Below are 26,994 nucleotides of genomic sequence, written 5' to 3'. Positions count from 1 at the left end.
TGGCTGGATTGGAACACTACGCAGGTAATCAGCCAATTCTTCCCAGGATGACGAATCTCCATTTGTGTAGTTGACAGTGTCTGTTAAATCTTCATCCGCCGAGACATCGGAGTTTACTAAATTGCGGTCCTTGTCTGCCATGTTTCCACGTGAGAATTCAGTTAGCCAGCTAACTTTATGATTTGAATTTAAGTGGAAACTGACCAGCTAGTCATCTAGCTTTAAATAGTTAGGAGGTTAATTAACTAAAGAGACATTTTGCAGAAAGCCACCTCTTCAGACTCATAAACCAGTTTACATTTACAAATAATTTGATGTTATTCAGAAAAGCAGGGGGGAAACACTTGAAAAGGATTTCAGGTCTTCCTCGGCTTGTATCCTTTCACTTGCACCAAAGTGGCTGTTTGACAACAACACCAAAAAATTGTCAGGGGAGGGTGAAACCAATTAGCCACCAATCACCCCATTAAAAGGTATAAAAAAATCTTACCAATCACACCATTCATTTGGTGTATGTGTTACCTTTGAATAGTGATTCAGTACCACACGTACTGTGCGCGACCGTTTCAATTGTGATTTTAACAGAGACTGAGTGAGCATGTTCACCATAGAAGCCAACCACAAAAACTTTCCTGGGAGTTATTAGTGTTCAAGTCCTGTGTTTCGTGGGTAATTGTCCTTGAGCTTTTGATCGTGAGTGTACCGTGTAATTACAGGCAAGGAAAGTTTTTCTCCAACTTCATTATGGCATTGGCAAGTATAGTTCTTATAAAAGCATGCTTTAATTATAAATTGGAGAGCTGTTTAGACCCTGATTTTCAGTTTCATAGTCTGAGCTAGCTAATATAGTTAGTATCACCTAAAGAATGTTAGTTACTGTAGCTAGCTAGAAAAATATTAGCTAGCTATCCTCATCACGTTGTAGCTACATGTCATTCTTTGTTACCATTCCAGTCTGTTCCCAATCAATGACTTCTCCCATCACTCAAGGTATGTATAAGGGCACAAGCGAGACCCAAATGCTGACACAGGAGGCAGATGGTAGCGCTCCGATATTTATTATAACAAAGGGAGTAGGCAAAAACTGTAGAATATCTTTGCGCTCACACTCAATACAGTTCTCACACCTGATCAAATCAAATCAAATTTTATTTGTCACATACACATGGTTAGCAGATGTTGGTGCGAGTGTAGCGAAATGCTTGTGCTTCTAGTTCCGACAATGCAGTAATAACCAACAAGTAATCTAGCTAACAATTCCAAAACTACTACCTTATAGACACAAGTGTAAGGGGATAAAGAATATGTACATAAAGATATATGAATGAGTGATGGTACAGAGCGGCATAGGCAAGATACAGTAGATGGTATTGAGTGTAGTATATACATATGAGATGAGTATGTAAACAAAGTGGCATAGTTAAAGTGGCTAGTGATACATGTATTACATAAGGATGCAGTAGATGATATAGAGTACAGTATATACGTATACATATGAGATGAATAATGTAGGGTATGTAAACATTATATTAGGTAGCATTGTTTAAAGTGGCTAGTGATATATTTGACATAATTTCCCATCAATTCCCATTATAAAGTGGCTGGAGTTGAGTCAGTGTGTTGGCAGCAGCCACTCAATGTTAGTGGTGGCTGTTTAACAGTCTGATGGCCTTGAGATAGAAGCTGTTTTTCAGTCTCTCGGTCCCAGCTTTGATGCACCTGTACTGACCTCGCCTTCTGGATGATAGCGGGGTGAACAGGCAGTGGCTCGGGTGGTTGCTGTCCTTGATGATCTTTATGGCCTTCCTGTGACATCGGGTGGTGTAGGTGTCCTGGAAGGCAGGTAGTTTGCCCCCGGTGATGCGTTGTGCAGACCTCACTACCCTCTGGAGAGACTTACGGTTGTGGGCGGAGCAGTTGCCGTACCAGGCTGTGATACAGCCCGACAGGATGCTCTCGATTGTGCATCTGTAGAAGTTTGTGAGTGCTTTTGGTGACAAGCCGAATTTCTTCAGCCTCCTGAGGTTGAAGAGGCGCTGCTGCGCCTTCTTCACGATGCTGTCTGTGTGGGTGGACCAATTCAGTTTGTCTGTGATGTGTACGCCGAGGAACTTAAAACTTACTACCCTCTCCACTACTGTTCCATCGATGTGGATAGGGGGGTGTTCTCTCTGCTGTTTCCTGAAGTCCACAATCATCTCCTTAGTTTTGTTGACGTTGAGTGTGAGATTATTTTCCTGACACCACACTCCGAGGGCCCTCACCTCCTCCCTGTAGGCCGTCTCGTCGTTGTTGGTAATCAAGCCTACCACTGTTGTGTCGTCCGCAAACTTGATGATTGAGTTGGAGGCGTGCGTGGCCACGCAGTCGTGTGTGAACAGGGAGTACAGGAGAGGGCTCAGAACGCACCCTTGTGGGGCCCCAGTGTTGAGGATCAGCGGGGTGGAGATGTTGTTGCCTACCCGCACCACCTGGGGGCGGCCCGTCAGGAAGTCCAGTACCCAGTTGCACAGGGCGGGGTCGAGACCCAGGGTCTCGAGCTTGATGACGAGCTTGGAGGGCACTATGGTGTTAAATGCCGAGCTGTAGTCAATGAACAGCATTCTCACATAGGTATTCCTCTTGTCCAGATGGGTTAGGGCAATGTGCAGTGTGGTTGAGATTGCATCGTCTGTGGCCCTATTTGGGCGGTAAGCAAATTGGAGTGGGTCTAGGGTGTCAGGTAGGGTGGAGGTGATATGGTCCTTGACTAGTCTCTCAAAGCACTTCATGATGACGGAAGTGAGTGCTACTACGGGTCGTTTAGCTCAGTTACCTTAGCTTTCTTGGGAACAGGAACAATGGTGGCCCTCTTGAAGCATGTGGGAACAACAGACTGGGATAGGGATTGATTGAATATGTCCGTAAACACACCAGCCAGCTGGTCTGCGCATGCTCTGAGGGCGCGGCTGGGGATGCCGTCTGGGCCTGCAGCCTTGCGAGGGTTGACACGTTTAAATGTTTTCCTCACGTCGGCTGCAGTGAAGGAGAGTCCGCATGTTTTAGTTGCGGGCAGTGTCAGTCGCACTGTATTGTCCTCAAAGCGGGCAAAAAAGTTATTTAGTCTGCCTGGGAGCAAGACATCCTGGTCTGTGACGGTGCTGGTTTTCTTTTTGTAATCCGTGATTGACTGTAGACCCTGCCACATACCTCTTGTGTCTGAGCCGTTGAATTGAGATTCTACTTTGTCTCTATACTGACGCTTAGCTTGTTTGATTGCCTTGCGGAGGGAATAGTTACTGTTTGTATTCGGTCATGTTTCCAGTCACCTTGCCCTGATTAAAAGCAGTGGTTCGCGTTTTCAGTTTCACGCGGATGCTGCCATCAATCAACGGTTTCTGTTTTGGGAATGTTTTAATCGTTGCTATGGGAACGACATCTTCAATGCACGTTCTAATGAACTCGCACACCGAATCAGCGTATTCGTCAATGTTGTCGTCTGACGCAATACGGAACATATCCCAGTCCACGTGATGGAAGCAGTCTTGGAGTGTGGAATCAGATTGGTCGGACCAGCGTTGAACAGACCTCAGCGCGGGAGCTTCTTGTTTTAGTTTCTGTCTGTAGGCAGGGATCAACAAAATGGAGTCGTGGTCAGCTTTTCCGAAAGGAGGGCGGGGCAGGGCCTTATATGCGTCGCGGAAGTTGGAATAGCAATGATCCAAGGTTTTTCCAGCCCTGGTTGCGCAATCGATATGCTGATAAAAATTTAGGGAGTCTTGTTTGACTCCTGTTATCTAACAAAAGACTGTTTGTTCTCGCAACACTACGTTCTGAATGTGCCCCCACAACTCATTGCACAGTTCCTGTCTTCATGTTATTCTGTAATTTTCCATCATGAGAAAGGCCCATGGCCCTGAAACTGTTAACAATGTCTCAAGTCAGCTATGTTGCATAACACAGATACATACCCACACAAGCCAACAGCAAATAATATTCCATCACATATGATATGGTAAGGGCTATAGTGTATAACACAGAACCTCACACCAGCCACTTTGGTGCAGGTGAAAGGATTACAAGCCGAGGAAGACCTGAAACATTTTGAGTAGATGCAACTGCACTCCTTTTCAAGTATTTTCCCCCCTGCTTTTCTGAATAACATCAAATTATTTGTAAATCTAAACTGGTTTATGAGTCTGAAGAGGTGGCTTTCTTCCTATGTAAAGCTAGATATCTAGCTGGCCAGTTTCCACTTAAATTCAAATCATCATAAAGTTAGCTGGCTAGCAGTATTCGCATGTGGAAACATGGCAGACAAGGACCGCAATTTAGTAAACGTGGATGTCTCGGCGGATGAAGATTTAACAGACACTGGCAGCTACACAAATGCTGGAGATTAGTCATCCTGGGAAGAATTTGCAGATTACCTGCTTAATGGGCCATCCAGCTATTCATGTTCGATCCAATGGTCAGAGATAAATAGCCACAGAACAGTGGCAGTTATGGCTTGTATGGCTCCCTGGGCGAACCCCCCAACATAAATAGCACCATTCTGCACTAACTGTAGTTTTTATTCAGGCATTTGGAACAACACAAATAAATAATCATAACATTTAAAACTATAAATATATATACAAAAATAAGACTAATAAATATAAAAAAGAAGTAACAAAGACAAATAGAAAAGATAATCAAATTATTACACTATTACCCTATTGCTAACAAAAAACATACAAATAAAACTGAAAATTGCACAAATCCTATCACACAAATACACAAACACACCTATAAAGAAGAGAACCTGGTTTTTACACTATTGCACTTCAAACAAGAAACACACAAACTAAATCGCACAACTAATTGTATTACAAATTGCATTAGTACTGTACAAAGTTAGAGGTGCGCTATTTGATAGATTCCCTCTGCTCCCCCTACCTCGGGCATCCAGTGGGGAGAACTGAGGTCAACCTACCCCCGCCCCATCTCGTACTTCTGAGTGGAAGACCTTCCCAAGCAGTAGCCTACCTAGCTCACAAACTAGAATCAGGGCGCCCATGCCGCCTATGCCTAAATCCGCCACTGCCACCGAGGAGGAGAAGAGATTACGACACTGACGAGTCCGAGGAAGAAAGACAGGAGGAGCGGGTTCCAGTCACAGACCCACCAAGGTAGTTTACCATAGTCTATCCACCTTATGTTCAGGCTATATCTATGTTCTGATCAGTTCACTCTCAAGGAGACTGGAATCCATTAACCGTTACATCAGGTTGGGCTCCTGGCTAGGCTGCTCAAATCCAGAGGAAAACAAACGGAATGGAAGGGTGCATTTCAGTCCAACTACAAAGTGACTTCATGTCTTTTCCGATTGCCCTGAGCAGCAGGGGTGTATTCATTACGTCTTGCAACGGGAGCGGTTTACCGTTTAAGAACCCAACGGAAGCAAACGAAACGGGGTGGGACATACCAGAATTTGTCCAATAGAAACTCTCGTTTTTCGTTTCGAATATACGTTTTCTGTTGTATAACGTTTTGAAACAGAACATGTTTAATGAATATACCCCAGGTTTTGACCCCCTGTGTATGTTGTACTGCCTCTGCCCAGAGGTCCAGGCTTTTTGTGGCATGCCCTATTGCAGCTCTGATCTCTGGATGCACAAGGATATTTTTAAATGTATGGTTCTGCACAGAGCTGGCTTTTGTGGCAGTGTCTATTAGATGCTCACCTGTGCTGTAGGAGCCACTGTTCAAGTCCCAATTTCAGTTCTCTAAACTAGTTCCTGGTAGTCATCCACCATATTACATACTAGAAAATGCTCTAGTGGTTAGTCTCTTGATTATAGTTTCTGTTCAATTAGGAGGAGAGTATTATTAACATGCACACAGCAACAGGCTCATCTCCCAGAAGTGTACCATGCCTATTTTGGCTTTAGCCAAAACATGCAAACTCAGACAGCATTTATTTACCAGCAGATTCTATTTTTGTTTGCATAGTATATATATTTTTGTATAGGACAGGCACATCTTTCCGCTGTTCAACCCCTAATTATCTTGCATTTATTAAACAACAAACGAGACTCAAACAAAGGTAAAAAGGAGCACTTTGTTTCCCTTTTATTATACTGTCACCTTCCAGTAATATGAATATAGGATTACTGGTTCAATCCCCTGTCGGGCTCTTCCTCTCTCAATCACTACATAGCTGTGAATTGATAATCCCAGCGGTCTCAGGCCTTCGTTGGAACTGGAAACCCTGTTCACTTTGATGGGGTGCCTTGTAAAGAAAGAGGAAATCATGTCTCACTTTGTTAATGAGATCTTGGACCTCTTGGTTTTCCCTAATTTCATACAGGCCTGGTTTAACAAAAACATCCACACTTTACCTTCATCTACTACTGTAACTGTACTGGGGATATTATCTAGCTGGCTAGCAAATCCATTTAGCAGATATAAACTAAACCTGTTGAACTGACTTGATGACCACGTCCCATTTGTTACTGTATGTTTGAAACGTCACAGCTGTTCTGGTAGCTAATCATATGTCACGTTACTTGAACCGCAGTTGCTATCATCATAGGAGGAACTAGTTAGCTTTACATGCCACACTGAATAATCGGTAAACATTCAGTTGAAATCGGAATATTTAACTTCACAGATAGGAGCTATCAAGTAAGTAAATAACTAGCTAGCTAGGTGGTAGGTAGCTAGTTAACGTTAGCTGATTTCATACAGTTTATGGTAACGTTAGCTTAAGGCTAGCTCGCTAACGGCTGGCTAAAAGCTAACGTAGATGTGAGATACCTAGCTACACGTTTCACTGTCGTTTTTTGTCAACATTCGTGAGAAATTGATTGGACCATCACATTTGTATAAGTTCCATCTACAGTTAATATCAAGAGAACGCGGACGTAAATGTTTTGTTTGACCGTGTTTGCTTCAAGGCAAGGATGTTAGCCATTCAGCTAGCTAGCCATTTTAGCTAGATAACTATGGCAGCTTCCATGAGCGTTAACGTTAGACCACACAGTATCTTTGTTTAGGCAGTAGCTAGCTAACGTTAAAGTTAGCTAGGTAATTACCCAATTGAAATGATATTAGCCACATTATACCATGGATATTGTTGAATACTCGTTTCTGATTGGCTTCAAGAGCATTCTAGGCCGTACAGTATTCCCTATAACGCACGGTACATCAGCATGGTAGAATTCAATGGCTATAGTTCATTCTTACATTTTCTACGTTTGAGCTGATTTTTGATAGCAAAAGTCGAATTGAAAACATTTAATTCTATTTTCATAATATCAATTTAGGACTGATGGCTTGGTTAGCTTAACTAGTAACTCTGTTGGTTTGGTTACCAAGGCAACTACTACAGCAATATAGTACATTTGCTTGCTACTTCAGTGGATGTGGAACACATTTCTACCTGCAAATTAACACATTTCTAGCGGCAAATGTGTTAAAGGTGCACTATGCAGAAATAACTTTTTTGCTAAAATTCTAATAGTTTGCCTAATTTAAGTTTAATGACCAAACCGTTTGAGAATCATTCTCTCATCTAAACTGCTGTGAAATATATTTTCCATAACCAAGCATATTGTATTTCCCTCATTGATTAACCCTTACATAATGCTATTCATGACAGCATTGATATGATACTTTATTATATTGCCTCTGTTACTTGACACACAGGGTAAACGTAACCATGGAGGAACCAGGTGCTGATATAGAGGTGACTGTCAAAACTTTGGACTCCCAGAGCCGAAGTTACACTGTAGGCGGACAGGTACGTTCTCATATCCAACAGAGCGCATTTACAGTAGCCTTACATATATTGGATATAGGCCTAATCCTCACACCGTTGTCTTTTTCTCAGTTGACAGTGAAAGAGTTCAAGGAGCACATTGCCACTTCAGTTGGGATCCCTGTGGACAAACAGAGGCTGATCTACCAGGGCCGAGTCCTGCAGGATGAGAGGACCCTGACAGAGTACAGTGAGTACCCGTAATTTCCTGACTATAAGCCGCTACTTTATTCCCACGCTTTGAACCTTGCGGTTTATACAATGACGCGGCTAATTTATGGGTTTTTCCCGCTTTCACAAGATTCATGCCGCCAAAAAACTGAGCACCGTCACATAATGTGACGTAAATCGAGCGCGCTCAAACTTCCCATCATTCTGATTACGGTAGTAATTTTGTCACCCTCATCATGGCAAAGACACAGAGAAATGCATATGATGCAGCTTTCAAGTTGAAGGCGATCGATCTGGCTGTTGGAAAAGGAAATAGAGCTGCTACGCGGGAGCTTGGCCTTAATGAGTCGTTGGAAAGCAGCGTGAGGAACTGACTCAGTGCAAAAAGACAACAACCGCTTTCAGAGGGAAGAAAAGCAGATGGCCCAAAGTATTTGCAGCCACTCGACATCAGTGTAAATTGTGCATTTAAGGTGGCGCTCCTTGTTCAGTGGGAGGCTTGGATGACAAGTGGGGAGAAATCCTTCACTAAAACGGGCCGCATGCGAAGAGCAACTTATGGTCATGTCTGCCAGTGGGTCCTGACAGCGTGGAGCATTGTAAAAAAATCCACTATCATCAATGGGTTTCGAAAGGCTGGACTGCTGCGTGTTGAAGGGGCAGCATGAGCTCAGCGGGGTATTTGCCTCCGGATGAAAGTGACGAGGGCGACAATGAAAACGATCCAACATCGGATGAAGCAATTCTGAGGCTATTCAACTCCGACACCGAAGGAGATGACTTAAGTGGTTTCAGTGCACAGGAGGAGGAAGATAGTGACCAATGACTTTCTTGGTAGGCCACTGTTTAATTTTTGTTACAGGCCGTGTTTCGTTTAAAGGCTGTGTAAAGTTCATTTGTTTCAATGTACCGGTAGGCACCTGTGGCTTATAGACATGTGCGGCTTATTTATGTACAAAATACATCTTTTTTTTATAATTCAGTGGGTGCGCTTAATAGTCCAGCAATTACGGTAATGCTGTCTGTGGAGTTGCCTGGGACCAATAGAAAACGGCCATATGCTAATAAACATGAAATTAGTCCAGACAATTTTATCTGGAGCAGCACACAGCTGCAGTGACGCATCTGTCAACACAGAACAGAAACGCAGCAAACAGTCATATCTTTGTCTATATGTGATCTATAGAATAAGTCTTATTCACTTATTCCATGACTTTCAAGGCCAGTAATACACAGATGTAAGCCTATTGTACAACTGCACACCATCAGAACTTGAGTATCCATCATGTAATTGCTGTAAGCCGTTTGGCTGCTTTGCACATCACCTGATAGATTGATGAAGCACCAGTGTCCTCTAACATGAATAGAGATGATATTCCTTGCTCTCTGTTTCCTCTGTCTCAGACGTCGATGGAAAAGTCATCCACCTGGTGGAGCGGGCCCCCCCCCAGCCCTCCCAGCCAGGCTCGGGGTCAGGGGGAGCGGAGGCCGGAGCGCCGCCCTCCTCTACCACCTCCCAGGGAACGTCCCAAGTGCCCCCACACGACCGCAACGCCAACAGCTATGTCATGCTGGGGACCTTCAACCTCCCCGTTAACGTCATGGACCCTCAGCAGATCCAGGTACAGCTTTTTTGTGTGTGTGTGTGTGTGTGTGTGTGTGTGTTACCCCTTTTTGGATCAAATTTGTCTTGGTTCTATGGTTTGTAATGATATCCTGAGCGCCTAGTGTGGATCAGCACTGATATCTAGCCTGTACTGTCTACTACACTCTTACTAGATGTCAGTCCAGCAAATGATGTCCGGTTTGGGTGAGAATGCTAGGAATGCCAGAGTCAGCACCAGCACCGGGGTAAGAAATCAAATATATGATTTATAACATAGTATACATCCTCATTTATGGATTTTATCTATCCATTTCTATATATACACAAAATGCTATGAATAAACATGTTGAGTAGCTGTCAACCTAATACTCTTGCTGTCACAGAGCAATGGTTCCATGAATGTGCACATTGATATGGACCAATCGGTGCAGAGTGAGCCCAGGCTGAGACTGCTATTGGCTGAGAACCTGCTGAGGGACACCACTGCTCTCATCGAGAGGATGGAGGTGAGGTGTTAAGTTATAAAGATTAGAACAACTAGGAATACCCACAGTACAGACCTATTTTTAATGAATACACTGGCTCAAACGTGAAACATAAGTATTTGGACAAAATGTTACTTGAAGATATTCTAGGCAGTCTCAGGAAGCAGGTCTATTTGAGTTCGAAGTAATTCAATTAAGATGACTGAGCAACGTCCTCCCCTTGCCTGCTACCTTGTCGCTCAATCTCAGGATCAACCAAGCGGAACCTCAACCCAACCGGATGCTGCTGCTGCACCTCCTCCCTCTTCCTCCTCCTCCACTCCCTCTCCCTCCACCCAGCCCATGGACACATCTCCACCTTCATCTACTCCCCCTCCATCCTTCTCTTCCTCCACTCAAACAGAGGGAGCCGCCCAAGCTGGACCCAAGTAAGACATTATTGCTAACTATCGCTGTCCTGCATGTTTTTTGTTGCTCTATACTGAATAAAAAGGATGCTGGATTAATTCAAAAGTTATCAAACTGGGCATTTTAATGTGAATTAAGAAGAATAGGGCTTAATCCAGAACTTGAGACCTGCATGCAAAATGTTCACTTTCGCACAGAATCTCCCATTGACATCAGCACATGAGACTTGACTTTAGACATCGTGGTTGTTATTAGAAGACCTGTGATGCATGTAAGGATAACTCATCCCCTCTCCCCTTGACAGTCACCCCAGCCCAGCAGAGCTGGTAGAGATGCTGTCAGAGCTGAGGAGGGTGGAAGAGAGGCTTCAGCCATTCGTCCAGAGAACACACTCTATCCTAGAGTCTGCTACCACTGCAGAATACGCCAACACCGTAAGCTTTTCACCACTGCATTCCTCAGTGCTTTGTGGTTAGGTACAATTCACATGCACTGATCAGACATAGAAAGTCATGAGCGTTTGCTGTTTTGCCTTGTATTGTAGTTGGACTCTTACAATACTTGTCACTTTCCCCACATGACTACCTGAATAAAATATCAAAACACACATTCTCAGAAAATGGCTTCAGCCCTTTTCTTGTCACACACAGGAAAGAGAGGAGGATCAGCGGATTCTCAACCTGGTGGGGGAGGCCCTCCGTCTCCTGGGCAATGCCCTGGTTGCCCTTAGTGACCTGCGCTGCAACCTGTTGAGTCCCGCCCCACGCCACTTACACGTGATCCGGCCAATGTCTCACTACACCTCCCCAGTGTCCATGCCTGGAGCCGTGCACCATCACATCCCGCTACATGTTAGTTGGCGTTGTATCCCATTGTCAAACTTGTTTTGTTGTGACATGGCAGACACTTACACCTATTACATTATTTCTGTCTTATGTACATTACCGGTCAAATGTTTTAGAACACCTACTCATTCAAGGGATTTTCTTTATTTTTACTATTTTGTACATTGTAGAATAATATTGAAGACATCAAAACTCTGAAATAACACACATGGAATCATGTGGTAACCAAACATCCTTCACTCCTTCATTTTGGGGCGGCAGGGTAGCCTAGTGGTTAGTGTTGGACTAGTAACCGAAAGGTTGCAAGTTCAAATCCCTGAGCTGACAAGGTTCAAATCTGTCGTTCTGCCCCTGAACAGGCAGTTAGGCCGTCATTGAAAATAAGAATTTGTTCTTAACTGACTTGCCTAGTTAAATAAAGGTCAAATAAAAAAAACTCTGCAGCCCGACTCATCTCAAACCATCTCTATTTGGTTGAGGTCGGGGGGTTGTGGAGGCCAGGTCATCTGATACAGCACTCCATCCCTTTCCCTCTTGGTAAAGTAGCCTTTACACAGCCTGGAGGTGTGCTGGGTCATTGTCCTGTTGAAAAACACATTTTTAATCCACTTAGCCCAAACCAGATGGGATGGTGTATCGCTGCAGAATGCTGTGGTAGCCATGCTGGTTAAGTGTGCCTTGAATTCTAAATAAATCAGACAGTGTCACCAGCAAAGCACCATAACACCACCTCCTCCATTCTTTACATTGGGAAATACACATGCGGAGATCATCCGTTCACCCACACCGCGTCTCACAAAGACATAGCGTTTGGAACCAAAAATCTCACATTTGGACTCCAGACCAAAGGACACATTTCCAACAAGTTAATGTCCATCGCTCGTGTTTCTTGGCCCAAGCAAGTCTCTTCTTATTATTGGTGTCCTTTAGTAGTGGTTTCTTTGCAGGCCTCCTCTGAACAGTTGATGTTGAGATGTGTCTGTTACTTGAACTCTGAAGCATTTATTTGGGCTGCAATTTCTAAAGCTGGTAAATCTAATGAACTTATTCTCTGCAGAGGTAACTCTGGGTCTTCCTTTCCTGTGGCGGTCCTCATGAGAGCCAGTTTCATCATAGTGTTTGATGGTTTTTGCGACTGCACTTGAAGAAACTTTAAAAGTTCTTGACATTTTCCGTATTGACTGACCGTCATGTCTTAAAGTAATGATGGACGGTCGTTTTTCTTTGCTTATTTGAGCTGTTCTTTCCATAACATGAACTTGGTCTTTTACCAAATAGGGCTATCTTCTGTAAAGCACCCCTACGTTGTCACAACACAACTGATTGGCTCAAACACATTCAGATGGAAAGAACTCCCACAAATAAACTTTTAACAAGGCACACCTGTTAATTGAAATGCATTCCAGGTGACTACCTCATGAAGCTGGTTGGGAGAATGCCAAGCGTGTGCAAAGCTGTCATCAAGGCAAAGGGTGGAAACTTTGAAGAAACCCAAATATTAAATGTATTTTGATTTGTTTAACACTTCTTTTGGTTACTACATGATTCCATGTGTTATTTCGTAGTTTTGATGTCTTGACTATTATTCTACAATGTCGAAAAATGTACAAATAAAGACCCTTGAATGAGTAGATGTTCTAAATCTTCTGACCGGTAGTGTATTTAGTTACAGTTGGAGGTTTACATACACTTCGGTTGGAGTCATTAACTCGTTTTTCAACCACTCCACCAAATTCTTGTTAACAAACTATAGTTTTGGCAGTCGGTTAGGACATCTACTTTGTGCATGACACAAGTAATTTTTCCAACAATTGTTTACAGACAGATTATTTCACTTATAATTTACTATATCACAATTCCAGTGGGTCAGAAGTTTACATAGACTAAGTTGAGTGTGCCTTTTAAACAACTTGGAAAATTCCAGAAAATATCATGGCTTTAGAAGCTTCTGATAGGCTAATTAACATAATTTGAGTCAATTGGAGGTGAACCTGTGGATGTATTTCAAGGCATACCTTCAAACTCAGTGCCTCTTTGCTTGACATCATGGGGAAATTAGCCAAGACCTCAGAAAATAAACATTTGTAAACCTCCACAAGACTGGTTCATCCTTGGGAGCGATTTCCAAATGCCTGAAGGTACCACGTTCATCTGTACAAACAATAGTACGCAAGTCGAAACATGCGACCGCGCAGGAGTCATACCGCTCAGGAAGGAGATCTGTCTCCTAGAGATGAACGTACTTTGGTGCGAAAAGTGCAAATCAATCCCAGAACAACAGCAACGGTGAAGATGCTGGAGGAAACTGATACAAAATAATCTATATCTACAGTAAAAAGAGTTCTATCGACATAACCTGAAAGGCTGCTCAGCAAGGAAGAAGCCACTGCTCCAAAACCACCAAAAAAAGGGCCACTGCAACTGCACATGGGGACAAAGATCCTACTTTTTTGAGAAATGTCCTCTGGTCTGATGAAACAAAAATGGAACTGTTTGGCCATAATGACCATCGTTATATTTGGAGGGAAAAGGGGGAGGCTTGCAAGCCGAAGAACACCATCCCAACCGTGAAGCACGGAGGTGACGGCATCATGTTGTGGGGTTGCTTTGCTGCAGGAGGGACTGGTGCACTTCACAAAATAGATGGCATCATGAGAAAGGACAATTATGTGGATATATTGAAGCAACATCTCAAGACATCAGTCAGGAAGTTAAAGCTTGGTCGCAAATGGGTCTTCCAAATGGACAATGACCCCAAGCATACTTCCAAAGTTGTGGAAAAATGGCTGAAGGACAACAAAGTCAAGGTATTGGAGTGGCCTTCACAAAGCCCTGGACAGAACTAAAAAAGTGTGTGCGAGCAAGGAGGCCTACAAACCTGACTCAGTTACACCAGCTCTGTCAGGGGAATGGGCCAAAATTCACCCAACTTATTGTGGGAAGCTTGTGGAAGGCTACCCAAACGTTTGACCCAAGTTAAACAATTTAAAGGCAATGGTATCAAATACTAATTGAGTGTATGTGAACTTCTGACCCACTGGGAATGTGATGAAAGAAATAAAAGCTAAAATAAATCATAACTCTACTATTATTCTGACATTTCACATTCTTAAAATAAAGTGGTGATCCTAACTGACCTAAGACAGGGAATTTTTACTAGGATTAAATGTCAGGAATTGTGAAAGACTGAGTTTAAATGTATTTGGATAAGGTGTATGTAAACTTTGGTTAGTTTTAAATTTATTTGATATAGTTTGCCAATGGAACACAGTACTTCAATGACATTTTGAAACTCATCTGCAGATGAACCTGGGAGCCACGGTCACAATGGCGTCCAATGGCAGACCAGCTACAGACGGACAGGCCCAGCCCAGTCAGACCCCCGGCCAGTCGGACCAGCCAGGTCAGGGACAGACTTCCCCCTCACAGCCTCCCCTGTCCAATCAGCAGGCTGGACAGGGACAGCCCGGCCCCCGGGTCATCAGGATCAGCCACCAGACAATGCCGGTGGTCATGATGCAGATGAACACGGACGGTGTGTTGTCCCGTACCCGCCACTGATTGAATACTTTACCACAACTTGTCCATCCGTTTCTCGTCCACAAATGGCCCATTGGAAGTTAATAACTCTACCATTGCATTTATTCCCATTTACACCCCTTTGGGTGTTATTTTTTAAGTGCTTGTTAAACCATAGTGTCCATTTGTTTTTACACACGGTTTACAGTTCAAACATTGTCTGTGTGTGTTTACAGACTCTGGTGTTCCTCAGGCAGCTGGACAGCCAAATGTTGCAGGAATGGGTCAGCCAGGTGAGTGTTGGTAACACTTCATGATGATGTTTTAGTACCTCTGGTTGTATCTCCGAATAACTGCGGACTAGAGTAAAGCCCCGTAAACCAGAGATCCTGAATCCAATATTCAAGGCACAAAGAAACATTTTCTTATACTCTCTCCCCAGGCTTCCAGATGCCTCCTGGTGTTCAGATGAATCCAGACTTCATGCAGTCCATCGTGCAGCAGATCGCCCAGTACACCGAGGCTGTAGCTGCTGCCACCGGGGGCGCCATCCCTGGCCAACCCCCCCAGCCTACCCCCCCAGGCTCCACTGCTACCTCTTCCACAACCACCACCGGCCCTAACACCCCCACCACCACCCCCACAGCCCCCCCTCCGCCTTCTCCCGGGGCCCCCCAGGCCAGGGTGGTGTTCACCCGGCCCGCCTTTGCTCCCAGGATCCCTCCACCCGTCTTTGGCACCCGGGGGCCACCATCAACCTGAGGACTAGCGTGCCGCCCATGATGGGTCAGCAACCAGGACAGGTGAGCATGTTTGTTATAGGGGGTTTGGTGCCCTATGGGTTTAGTGCAGGACTGGGATTAATGTCTTGTAGATTTCAGTTTTGACAAGAAGTTGTCAGACTTGGAATTTCAGTAGGAGGCATTCGTGTTTGCTAGTCGTTGTGGGCATTTTCATCGACAGTACCAATTGTCTTAAGCTATAGTGCTCTGAAATCTTAATGACATCGCCATGTTTGCATTATATGCTAACGTTAACTGTTGACCTATGACCTCTCCCCCACAGCCCTTCCCTCCTGCTGCCCTCAATCAGATGATCAGTGGACTGGTGGGACAACTCCTGATACCTGGACAGATGGGTATACACCCCACCTTTCAAACCTCTTATTTGTATATTATTATTTTTTTTTTTTTTTTTTGGGGGGGTTGCATAGTTACCAATCACACTAAAAGTGAATCCTCTGTTTGAAGTGTTAAGTGTACTGTTAGCCGACTCTAATTTTGTTCCTTTCTTCCTTTCCCCCCCAGCTGGTCAAACAGCCACCTCCTCTGCCTCTCATACCTTCTCCTCTGCTTCTCATACCTTCTCCTCATCCTCCTCCAACTCTTCTTCTTCCTCCTCCTCATCCTCCTCTGGCCCTATCCCCACTCCTGCTCCTGCCCCTGGCACCACTGTTCCCCCAGGCCAGCCCGGAGCCATCCCCACCATGCCCCAGGGAGCTCCCCCTGACCTGGCCCAGCTCCTGGGCTCTCTCCTGGGGACCGCAGGGGCAGTTCCTGGGGCCATGGGACCCTCCATCACTGTGACTATGCCTGGAGTGCCTGCCTTCGTCCAAGGAGTGTCTGACTTCATGCAGGTCAGTGTCTGGATCGGAATTTGTTCCAAGGGTATTCTGTGGATTAGGACACATAGAGCAGTAGAGCCTGTTACAACAGAATGGTTGAAACCAAGATTACATCATCCCCCAGTTAACTGACGTGTTAGTTGTAAGAATACCTTAATGGCATCTTAACAACATATCTTTCATATGATACATTTTTATTTTCTCCCTGTCCATCATCCATAATCTCGCTCTCCATCTCAGGCCTCCGGACCAGTCTTCCCACCACCCCCCAACAGTGCCCCCCAGCCCCCTGCCTCTGGTACCACCCCCCCTCCACCCGGGACCACCCCTAACCCTCCCACGGGTGACGGTGCCGGGGCCCAGGGAGAGGCCCTGAATCCGGAGTTGTTCACTGGTATTGTACAGGGGGTCCTGTCCACCATGATGGGCTCCCTGGGCTCTCCCCAGAGCAACACTGAGAGCATTGCCCAGTTCATCCAGAGGCTCTCTGAGACCAGCAACATCTTCACACCCGGCACAGGGGACGCCATGGGTAAGAGTTTCTGTCTTGTGTGCTTTCTTTTTTCTCTCTGTCCCTTTTTCTTGAACCTTGCTCTCTCTTCCTGTTTCTGTCTATGAAGTATAATCTCTTTCTCCCACGTTCCCTCTTTTCTCCCATGCTCTCTCTCTTCCTCAAATGTTTTTGTTCCATGTCCACACAGTTGTCTCTCTCCCTCAGGTTTCTTTGGAGACCTACTGACCCTGGTGTGTCAGAACTTCTCCATGGTGGACCTGGTCTTGCTGCTCCACGGCCAGAACCAGCCCCTGGGTCGCATCCAGACCCAGCTGTCTCAGTTCTTCACCCAGCACTACCTCAACGGGAGCGAGCCCACCGACCACAACATTGCTGTGAGTGGGCCACCGTCTATATAACCGCCTCTGTCTGGGATGTTACTGTCACGCGTCAATTACTGTCACTGCACATGGGGCTAGACAAGCTACTTGATGAGTCTCATTATCTCTCCCCTTTGGTTCTTTTTCTTTGTTATTTTCACTCTAATCCTAGGTTGCTGCTGATGGTCTCATCAATGAACTTGAGGAGTACATTACCGAGAGCTTTGTAAGTACCGTAGTTCACTTACGCTGCCCCCTTTTATAGTCCGTGGTCTTCAAATTGCTCAATAATACCAGTCACTTTTAAATTCTCCCCGTGGCCAGTTGGTCAGAGGTGAATCAGTCGCTCACATTTCTCTCTTTGTCTTGGTCCTTCAGTCTTCAGTGGCAGTGTTGGAGGGTGTCAACGTCACTCAGACCAACCTGTCCTTCTTCAGACAGCAGTTAACGCGTATCGCCACACACATACTCCGCTGCACAGGTAACATTCTGTCTTCATTGTGCCAAATTATTTTATTTGACGCAATTCATCTGACCTGGCCTATGAATGTCTATGCTTTTGTCACTTATTGCTGGGGGTTTTTCACCTCCTGCAGACAACACGTTTGGGCCGCAGCTGCTGCAGATGTGCAACCAGGGGCTGTTTGAGTGTCTGGCCCTTAACCTGTACTGTCTGAGAGGAGAGCAGAGTGCCCTCACTTCTGTCATCAACCACCGCATAGTCAGTACATGCACGCACACACACACACACAATGTTCTTTATGATATGATATACAACCTCCCACTCCATGTCTCTCCTCCTTCCATCCAGGTTATCTCTCTCTGTCAGATGATTTAGAATACTCCTTCTATAGATTTGAAAAAAAAAGAGCTAAATGGAGGTGAAATAGGTGTGTTGACCCCTCTCCTGTTACAGAGGACGTTGTCGGCTGACATGAACCCCAGCCTGGTGAACTGGCTGACCAGTATGCTGACCATGAGGCTCCAGGTCATCCTGGAGCACATCCCCGTCACAGAGGACCAGATACTGCATTATGTCGTCCACACACAGCAGGTAATTAACACACACACCATCTCGCAAACAGGTCATAGTGTTTAAAAATAATTGAAGCACACTGTTAGTGTTCTAGAAGGCTCATTTACTGGACTACTATCTAACAATGCACGTGGATACCATCATTTCCTAATCAACTGTCAGTTACGATAGCTGTCATAGATTCCATTACCACATTCCATTCAAGCAATATACGTTAAATGGTTTCTTTTCAAGGGGGAGGCTTCTAATGCACAGGAGCCTCAACGTGCCCAGATCATGGAGGTAAGGTTTTAAAATGTATTTGTAAAATTAATTATATTGTCCTCGATATACCTTGGTGTGTTGTTTCTTACCATAACTCTCTTTTCTCTATCGCCATCCCACCTTAGATGGAGGCCACCCACTCCCCAGCCCCGGCCACCACAGCTGAGGAAGCCATGGCGTCGTCACAGGAGACTAGGGCAGAACCCAGGGAAACTGGAGCCACCGGAGGGGCTGCGCCATTGGGTGGCGCCATGGCAGCAGCTGAAGCCAGCGGGAGGGAGGAGCCTGGTAGAGAGACTGAGGCCTGGACTGCTGCCGTCCCTGCTGTAAGAACACTGTTCAGCTCTCTCCCACTACTTGTCCAATCTTTCTCTCGTCCACTTTAGTTTCTTTGCCATTCTCTGTCTTCCACTCTGTCCACATGCTGTTTACTCTTTTTTATTTTTTTACATACAGGCTTCTAGTTGAATGTATACTGAATTTTTGTAAAAGTGTCATTGACTTGTAGTTTGGATTCTTGGAGAAAGAAAATATGAAAGGAAATGATCCAGCAATGGAAGTGTTTCGCCTAATCAGATCTGCATCCAAACCCATTCAAGTCTTAAAATCCAGTGTGCAGTTATATGGCTCTCGAGTGAGTTTAATTGTCTGTCTGTTATTCTGATCATCTCCGTCACTGTGTGATAGGAGTGGGTACCCATCATCAGACATGACCTGATCACCCAGAGGAAGATGAAGGCCCAGCCTCCCATGTCTGACGCCTATTTACATGGGATGCCTGCCAAACGCAGGAAGGTAAATAGATGCCCTGTGAATGAAACTAACTTATGTGCAAAAGACAAGCCCTGATCTCACAGGTCTTCCGTTATAGGAGGCATCCTGCAAGCTTTGTTGGCAGAATGCTTCCAGGCCGTATTTGTAGTTGACCCTCCATGGCTAAAACATGGGAGACTTGCTATATCAGGGCTAACATAAACTCTGATCATTGTAGTATCAGCATGCTATGTTCAACATTGAGTGCAAGGGCTTATTGTCGCACTAAAAGTTGGATTAGCGTATGACCAGGGTGTGTGTTTTCAGACCGGACAAGGGGACGGCGCTCTTCTCTCCCTCTCCGACGCCGTTAGCAGGGCGGCAAGGACGGCCGGAGTCAGGCCAGTCACTTCCCCAGACAACCTGCAGGATGAGCTTGACAGCCCTGAGCTCCAAGAGGCCTATGCAGAGCAGGTACAGTCCTCCACTAACACTCACTGACAGAAAAACAAGCCGTTTCATTCCATGGCTTCTCTTATTAAGATTACAGATGTCACACATTGACTTTGACACATAACAGTTAAATGCAGTGGTGGAAAAGGTACCAAAAAGTACCCATTTTCTAGTCAAGATAACTTAATAGAAAATGACTCAAGTGAAAGTCACCCAGTAAAATACTTGAGTAAAAGTCTTTGTTTTTAAATATAAATTCCTTATATATATTTGGCAAACCAGGCGGCACTATGTGTTTGTTTTTCATTTGCGGATAACCAGGGGCACTCTAACACCCAGACATAATTTACAAACAAAGCATGTGTTTAGTGAGTCCACAGAGTTGACCTGAGATGTTCTCTTGATAAGTGTGCGAATTGGACAATTTCTGTCCTGCTAAGCATTCAAAATCGAACGAGTACTTTTTGGTGTCAGGGAAATTGTATGGAGTAAAAAGTACATTGTTTTCTTTAGGAATGTAGTGAAGTAGTTTGCTTTACTATTTATATTGAGGTGTTTTGCACCACTGGTTGTGATTTTCAATATTGAACAATGATAGCTGATGCATTTTATATATTGAACAACCTTTTTTGTAATTGCCACCTTTGTCCTCTGTATCAGGTGAAGAAAGACATAAAGAAGCGAGTGAGAGAGGACCCGGACTTCAGCTCTCAGCAGTTCCCCAACACACACAGAGCTTTTTCATCCGACTCATAACCCAAACACATCTTGTTTTGCAAACCGATTCAAATTAAACATAACCAACCTGTATACATCATCACCATCCTTCAGTTTTACTTTTGGATTGCTCAGTATCACAACTGAATGCAGTTAAACCTACGAATTTTTTGTTGTACCATAGACACCTTGCATCTACTTTTGACTAATTTACTGATTTTGTTTTTTTCTCCACCCTCCCCATGATGGAACACACCTGATTTGACAAGTTTGTTTGGACTTTATTTTATGGATGACTTTTACATTTTACCGTAACATCTGCAATGCTCCGTTTTGTTTAGCGTTACCATGTCAATATTATCGTGCCTATTCATCTAACCTGTTTTGTGTTTTTCATTAGCTTCCCTGAAAATAAAAATGGCTTATTTCAAGAGTATGCTTTCATGGGATGAAAGTAAATGCTGTTTTGGTACATGAATGTAAGTGTGCTGAATAAATAACTTAGTACACAATGTTGTTTAATGGTGCTTGTGGAGAAACAATAAGTACCGGCCTTTCAGTTGTCTAGGGCAGTTATCAACATATTTTATTTTTTACATTACCCTAATAAAACAGTTCTGTAAGAATGAGGTTTGTGCAATGGGCCTAATACATTATCACAGCATATTGGCTATATTGAACCTTTATTTTAACTAGGCGTGAGTTAAGAAGAAATTCTTATTTTACAGTGACAGCCTACCCCAGCCAAACCCTCCCCTATATGCCTGCCCTGACAATATTGTTCTTAGAACAGATATTTAAGCTTTGAATACAAAATAGATCACCCATATATTGGTGTAGCATTTGGAAGGCACCGCTGAGCATAAATTGAAATAATTTGCAAGTCATTTATTTTTCTTTTACTGGACTGATGGTACCTGCGTCTGATGGTCATGGTGCTTTCAAGAGACATGGGAACTTGGGAAAAAAACTAGGTAAAATCATGACGCCAGTGATCTTCAGGTCGGAGGTCTAGAAAGACGTCAGTTTCTGAATTGGGATTCAGAGTTGGATGGCCGTTCAAAACGATCTTTCCCAGTCGGATCTATTTTTTCCCCCCGAGTTCCCAATGGTCTTGGACGCACTGAAGTCGGACATTTACGAGTAGTTTTGAACACGGCATTCATCTCAGCTGAGGGAGAGCGTAGCAGACCGTGCTCCTCTCACTGTCCTTGCGCTCTCCTTTTCTTCCGGTGAGACTGACCCGAGGGGACACCGTCTTCCACCTGATGGCGAAACTCGAGTCCCACCACATCTAACTCGTTCACAAATTCGTGTTGTTCCTATGACCAGAGAAAGTTAAATATTCATAAATATTAAAAATAGTAAAAACGCAGAGCTGTCGATCCACTTGGCTACTCATTCATCACAGCGGGAGTGGAAGCATGGAGAAGCGCGTTTCGTTTTGCAAGTGTTGAATAAAGATTGTTGACATTGCCGAATCAAAAATATCACATTAAAACAGCAGATATTTGCTGTATTCTTTGACAGTCTCTGTAGTCATGGTTTTAAACGTTAAATCTTACGTCTGCTAGTATTAAACTGTTGTTGAAGCGCTATAAACGCCGTGATTTGAGCTGGCCGATTGATCTCCCGGTCAGGTGGAGTTTCTCTTTTCAGACAAATGAAAACGGTTCGAAATGGGAACACTTTGCCTCCCGGTGCGCAGGGCTTCTGAAAAAGTGCACATACCGCCAACATCGCAACACAACAAAACTGAAAGGCACACAAGCCATTATCACAGCTTTTATAGTTGGTTTTTGTACAGAAATGTTTGATCATCAACTATGAATGCCTTGAAGATCGACAGGTTGGTGACCAACGGTCATTTGCATGGTGAAACATGTTACTACTGACAGCTTGTGGCACTATACACTAGCAACACATTACCATCACAGAACAGCTCACATTTGTTCCACATGTGCTAAGTTGATCATTCAAATATAAAAAGCCAGTTTGTTAAGACTGATTTAGGTATGGTGATGCCTTCATGAACAGGTTGGGCAGCCTATAGAAGAACGAAAGGGAATACACAGTTGGGTCCTTGTTCCTATCCTGTTTGGAAGGCAGGAATGTAGCCTTAGGCGTAACTCACACAGCACTGAGTTACATATTTTTACTTGGTCATAAGACTGCATTGCAACTCACTGTGCTCTGTATCTAATGTTCGCTGGAGAACAGTTAAACTGTGACTTGGAGGAAGAAATTAAGTCACACTACACCAGTGCCAGTGAAGAAATCACAGCCGTAAACTTTCTTCCTGAATCTAATTTTGAAAATTGTATTTTTGGTTGTGACATTGAGTGATAGCCTACACCAGATGTTTAGAAATTAGTTGTAATATGAACTGATACCAAATCAGTTTGTGTAATGCTTGAAGCTTTCAGATGAATAGGACAATACAGCTTAACGGTTTAGAAATGAAGACAAAAAAAGCTTAATGTCTGGATTAGTACATCTCCTGTGTAGTGATCGACTATTTAAAACTTTAGTAGGGCTGAATCTGAAAAAAAAGGCTGAATCTGTTGGCATCCGTGTGACATATAATACCCCCCCATACACTGCAACAAAGACAGCACTGTGTAGGTACCCAAAGAAAGCCAGGTTTGAAACTGGGAATCCACAGACAGCTTACCAGGAAACATTGCTCTCTGCCTTTACCCTATGTCTGTGCTCTGTTTGCATAAGGTGTATGACATTTGCTCACGACTCCGATCAGTGACCTCAGTCTGATTAAACCTTAAAGTAACTGCTCTCAATTTCAGTGTCCATCACTCAAGATTCAAATTGATTGGAATTGTTTCACAAACTTTGTCGAAAAACAGCCAATAGTATTAGATATATCAACGCATAGTTATATTTATCACAGCAATGAAAATATCCAAATAGGAAACATACAATAATCGTAAGATAAAAGTCACACAGGATCTAAATACAAATGCATGACAGTGCAAATTTGAGTTTATGAACAAGCTAGTTATAGAAATGCACCAGAGTTTGGACGGGAATCCTTCTGATTTCTGTATCTGTGAGTTAGCCACACTCCCAGGATCTGAAATTAGATGGGGGAAAAAATAGCTGAATATGTGATTCAATTAATACTAAAGCACAATATACACTGTGTACAAAACATTAGAACACCTTCCTAGTATCTTTGTTGCATTTCCTTTTGCCCTCAAAAGCCACAATTTGTTAGGGAATGGACTTTACAAGGTGTGACGTGTTCCACAGGGATGCTGGCCCATGTTGACGCCAATGTGTCAAGTTGACTGGATGTCCTGGTGGACCATTCTTGATACCCATGGGAAAGTGTTGAGCATGAAAACACCAGCAGCATTGCAGTTCTTGACACACTCAAACTGGTGAGCCTGGCACCTACTACCATACCCCGTTGAAATCTTGTCTTGCCCATTCTCCCTCTGAATGGCGCACATACACAATTCATGTATCAAGACTTGAAATCCTCCTTTAACCTGGCTCCTCCCTGTCATCTACACTGATTGAAGTGGATTTAACAAGTGACATCAATAAGGCATCATATCATAGCTTTCACCTGGTCAGTCTCATGGAAAGAGCAGGTGTTCCTAATGTTTTGTACACTCAGTTGAGATCAATCGATTTGGAATTGTTGAATTCATTCCTGAAGTCAAAATCAAAAGTCTAAAATGTAGAGCGTGTTGATGACATAATATAAAAATGCAGACAGTAAAAGTCCCCAATACAAAGTGTTCTGTTTTCAGTTCCAATTACATAGGAATCCCACAGCCTTTTACTAAGTTACACAGCAAATTCCACCCATTGCCAGTGCATTGCTATGAGGCTAAAGCAGGTTGCTAACCTCTGTGAAGCTGAAGAAGCATCCAATCCCACCCACAAAGCGTAAAACCTCCTCAGCATGACTTTGGATGATTGGACCACAGGGGTTGCAGGATAATGGTTTGGAGAAACAGTCCTGTAGTGTGAGGAAGCAAGTAGACAGGACAAAATTTAAGTAATGTGTCCATCACGCAAGATACTATCTGACAAACACGTTGCTGGTTTTTACCGCGTCACAGGTGCCATTATAGTTCGGATGGAAGAAGCCACAGCAGTTTAGAGTTTTCTCCACATCCTTCTGAGTGGCCTCGGACTTGTTCCAGCCTACCTCTAGGAGTTCTTTCTACAGTGGGGGAAATGGATGAAGCGGTGCAGGGAGATGAGGCTCTGGTCACAGAATTCAATCAGCATGTCATCAACCAGAGTGCTTCTTTGAGATCAACTGGAAATCATTTACACTTTCCATTTATGTTGTGCATTAGCCATTTGTCAACTAGCTAATACAGGACATAGAAGGAAAGTATGAATGATTCCCAGTATTTATTTAAGGTGTTCTACAGATTAAGTGGTCATGAGTCACGTTATACATTGTCACGTACCTGCTGCTCTTTATTGATAGCCAGACATGCAGCAGACACTGACAGCTGAACCATGAACACCAGGAACAGGATAATCATGTACTGAGGCCAACTAAGGAAGCTCACATGTGACAACCAACTAGGCTGTGTATTTGAAAGAGAATTGTTCATAAAGTGAGAAAATAGCAGTTAAGTGTAGTCTGGATAGAGCAGTTAAAAACACATTGCGACTAAGATCCTCTAGTATACAACAGTCCTCTGTGTTTGTTATCAATATGTGTTGTAGTAGTTTGTATTGACTTGACTATGTAATGATATGTGGCATGAATAAAACGCATTACAATTACACCCAACCCTGTGCAATCATATCACATCATGGTGATGAAAGGTGAACGGATCTAGGATCAGCTTCCCTTCCCCCAATCCTAACTATTAGTTGGAAAAATGCAAAAGAAACATGACCCAAGTTCTGTGTCTAGGGGCAACTCCACCCTACTCCTGATTGAAGGATACAAAGAACAGCAGGACCTGGTGGTGCTTCAGGGCACCACAGAGGCCCACGAAGGCCACAAATAACAGGAAGATGCCCACACCAATGATTCCAGCCACCACCCGAAAACTGGAGACCAGGCCAAACCATTTCCCCCAAGCAGCTACTCCAATCAGCAGCAAGCTCACCATCTGAAGACCAAGCACAATACAACGTCATGACAGAAATCCACTGGGAACGGAAAAGCACTCAAAAAGGACACTTCATGCTGATTTCTTTGATGTGGGCAAAGTCAACACCATCTTATATTCAGGCTACCACCTCCAGGCGGATTAAAGTCTGTTTAGACACATGTTTATATGAAATAAATACATAGAATACAAGACATTTACAAAATATCACATTGAGTATTTTGATTATATATTAAATTGCAAGAATTGTATGACGATAATGTATCACACTTTACAGATATGGTTTAGACAAATAGTTCCCAACCTTTTTCGGTTACTGTACCACCAACAAAATGTTGTTCTGCCCCGTGTAACCCTGAAGTAATCCCATAAATACATTTTCCCAGTAGGTTTATGGTATCATGAGGCTTCTTAAGTACCCCCAGTGGATCGGCCAAGTACCCCTGGTTGGAAACCAACACTGTCGACTTTGCATTAACTGAGAGACATTTGTGCAACTGTTTGGAATGTAGCCTACTATCATTTTGATTGGGGTCACAACGACTTAATTTGCACGACAGCCTTCTTGCCCTGGCTATATTATTCCTGGCTAGAATCATGTTGGCTTTTGCACTTATTATTACACTCATTAAAAACCTATCATCAAAAACAATACGGTCGCATATGGAAACATCTGTGCGTGGTACTTACAACATAAAGTATGTTCAGAGCGCATAGGGAATTCTTCGTGCAAACAAATCCTCCGCAAACCATTGTCGATATTCGTTTTTTATCCTCTCGAAGAAAGCAATTCTCAGACTCAAACGTCTCCGAGTTGAAAAGTAATTAAGTCTTATCATAGAATGACAAACAGTCCCTGTGGCGTTTTACAGGTGGGTAGGATTGCAAGGAGGGCCCAGTCCAGGGAAATAGCTTTTCAACTTACCTGATTGGTCGTCTTGAAATTATGACTTCACATATGCAAATAATGCAAAAACAATTGCACGAGCCAAGTGATTACCAAGGTGCTATTTTAATCCCCAGATACTGTGTAGGTTTATGTATTTATCATTTATTTAACTAGGCAAGTCAGCTAAAAACAAATTATTGTTTACAATGACGGTCTACCCGGGTCAAACCCTAACCCGGACGACGCTGGGGCAATTGTGCGCCGCCCAATGGGACTCCCAAACGCGGCCGGTTGTGATACAGCCTGGAATCGAATCAGGGTCTGTATTGACGTCTCTATCACTGAGTGCCTTAGGCCGCTGCGCCACTAGGGAGGTTAACTTGGACTAGACTGCACTGTAACACATTTCACATTAAATATTCCCGAAAGAAAAATAGAGTGCAGTATGCTGCAA

General features: G+C 43.8%; 2 protein-coding genes across 2 annotated transcripts; one reads left to right on the top strand and one right to left on the bottom strand.

The window, feature by feature from the left end:
• The first annotated feature begins 5,049 nt into the window (after window positions 1–5,049).
• Window positions 5,050–20,968, top strand: LOC115141145 (large proline-rich protein BAG6-like). The gene is given in 26 exon segments (XM_029679825.2): window positions 5,050–5,150; window positions 7,672–7,765; window positions 7,856–7,973; window positions 9,359–9,576; window positions 9,734–9,805; window positions 9,944–10,066; window positions 10,295–10,473; window positions 10,758–10,887; window positions 11,104–11,304; window positions 14,602–14,833; window positions 15,054–15,110; window positions 15,260–15,562; window positions 15,565–15,620; window positions 15,883–15,955; window positions 16,125–16,453; window positions 16,682–16,973; window positions 17,160–17,329; window positions 17,487–17,540; window positions 17,693–17,795; window positions 17,911–18,035; window positions 18,231–18,368; window positions 18,585–18,632; window positions 18,740–18,940; window positions 19,302–19,409; window positions 19,695–19,841; window positions 20,481–20,968. Coding segments are annotated over 25 exon segments (3,654 nt in total). The 5' UTR covers window positions 5,050–5,150; window positions 7,672–7,684; the 3' UTR covers window positions 20,577–20,968.
• A 2,440-nt stretch (window positions 20,969–23,408) lies between these two features.
• On the bottom strand, window positions 23,409–26,536 carry LOC115141143 (tetraspanin-13-like). Its single transcript, XM_029679823.2, has 6 exons — window positions 26,342–26,536; window positions 25,484–25,651; window positions 24,992–25,072; window positions 24,622–24,735; window positions 24,415–24,528; window positions 23,409–23,628 (listed from the first exon to the last, which is right to left on the bottom strand). The coding sequence occupies exons 1-6, from the start codon at window positions 26,402–26,404 to the stop codon at window positions 23,554–23,556; spliced, it is 615 nt and encodes a 204-aa protein (XP_029535683.1). The 5' UTR covers window positions 26,405–26,536; the 3' UTR covers window positions 23,409–23,553.
• Between the last annotated feature and the right edge of the window lie 458 nt (window positions 26,537–26,994).

Source organism: Oncorhynchus nerka, linkage group LG14 (assembly GCF_034236695.1).
Source record: "Oncorhynchus nerka isolate Pitt River linkage group LG14, Oner_Uvic_2.0, whole genome shotgun sequence".
Lineage (NCBI taxonomy): Eukaryota > Metazoa > Chordata > Actinopteri > Salmoniformes > Salmonidae > Oncorhynchus > Oncorhynchus nerka.
The sequence above is the reverse complement of the archived record's forward strand: the minus strand, read 5'-3'. Positions and strand labels throughout refer to the sequence as shown.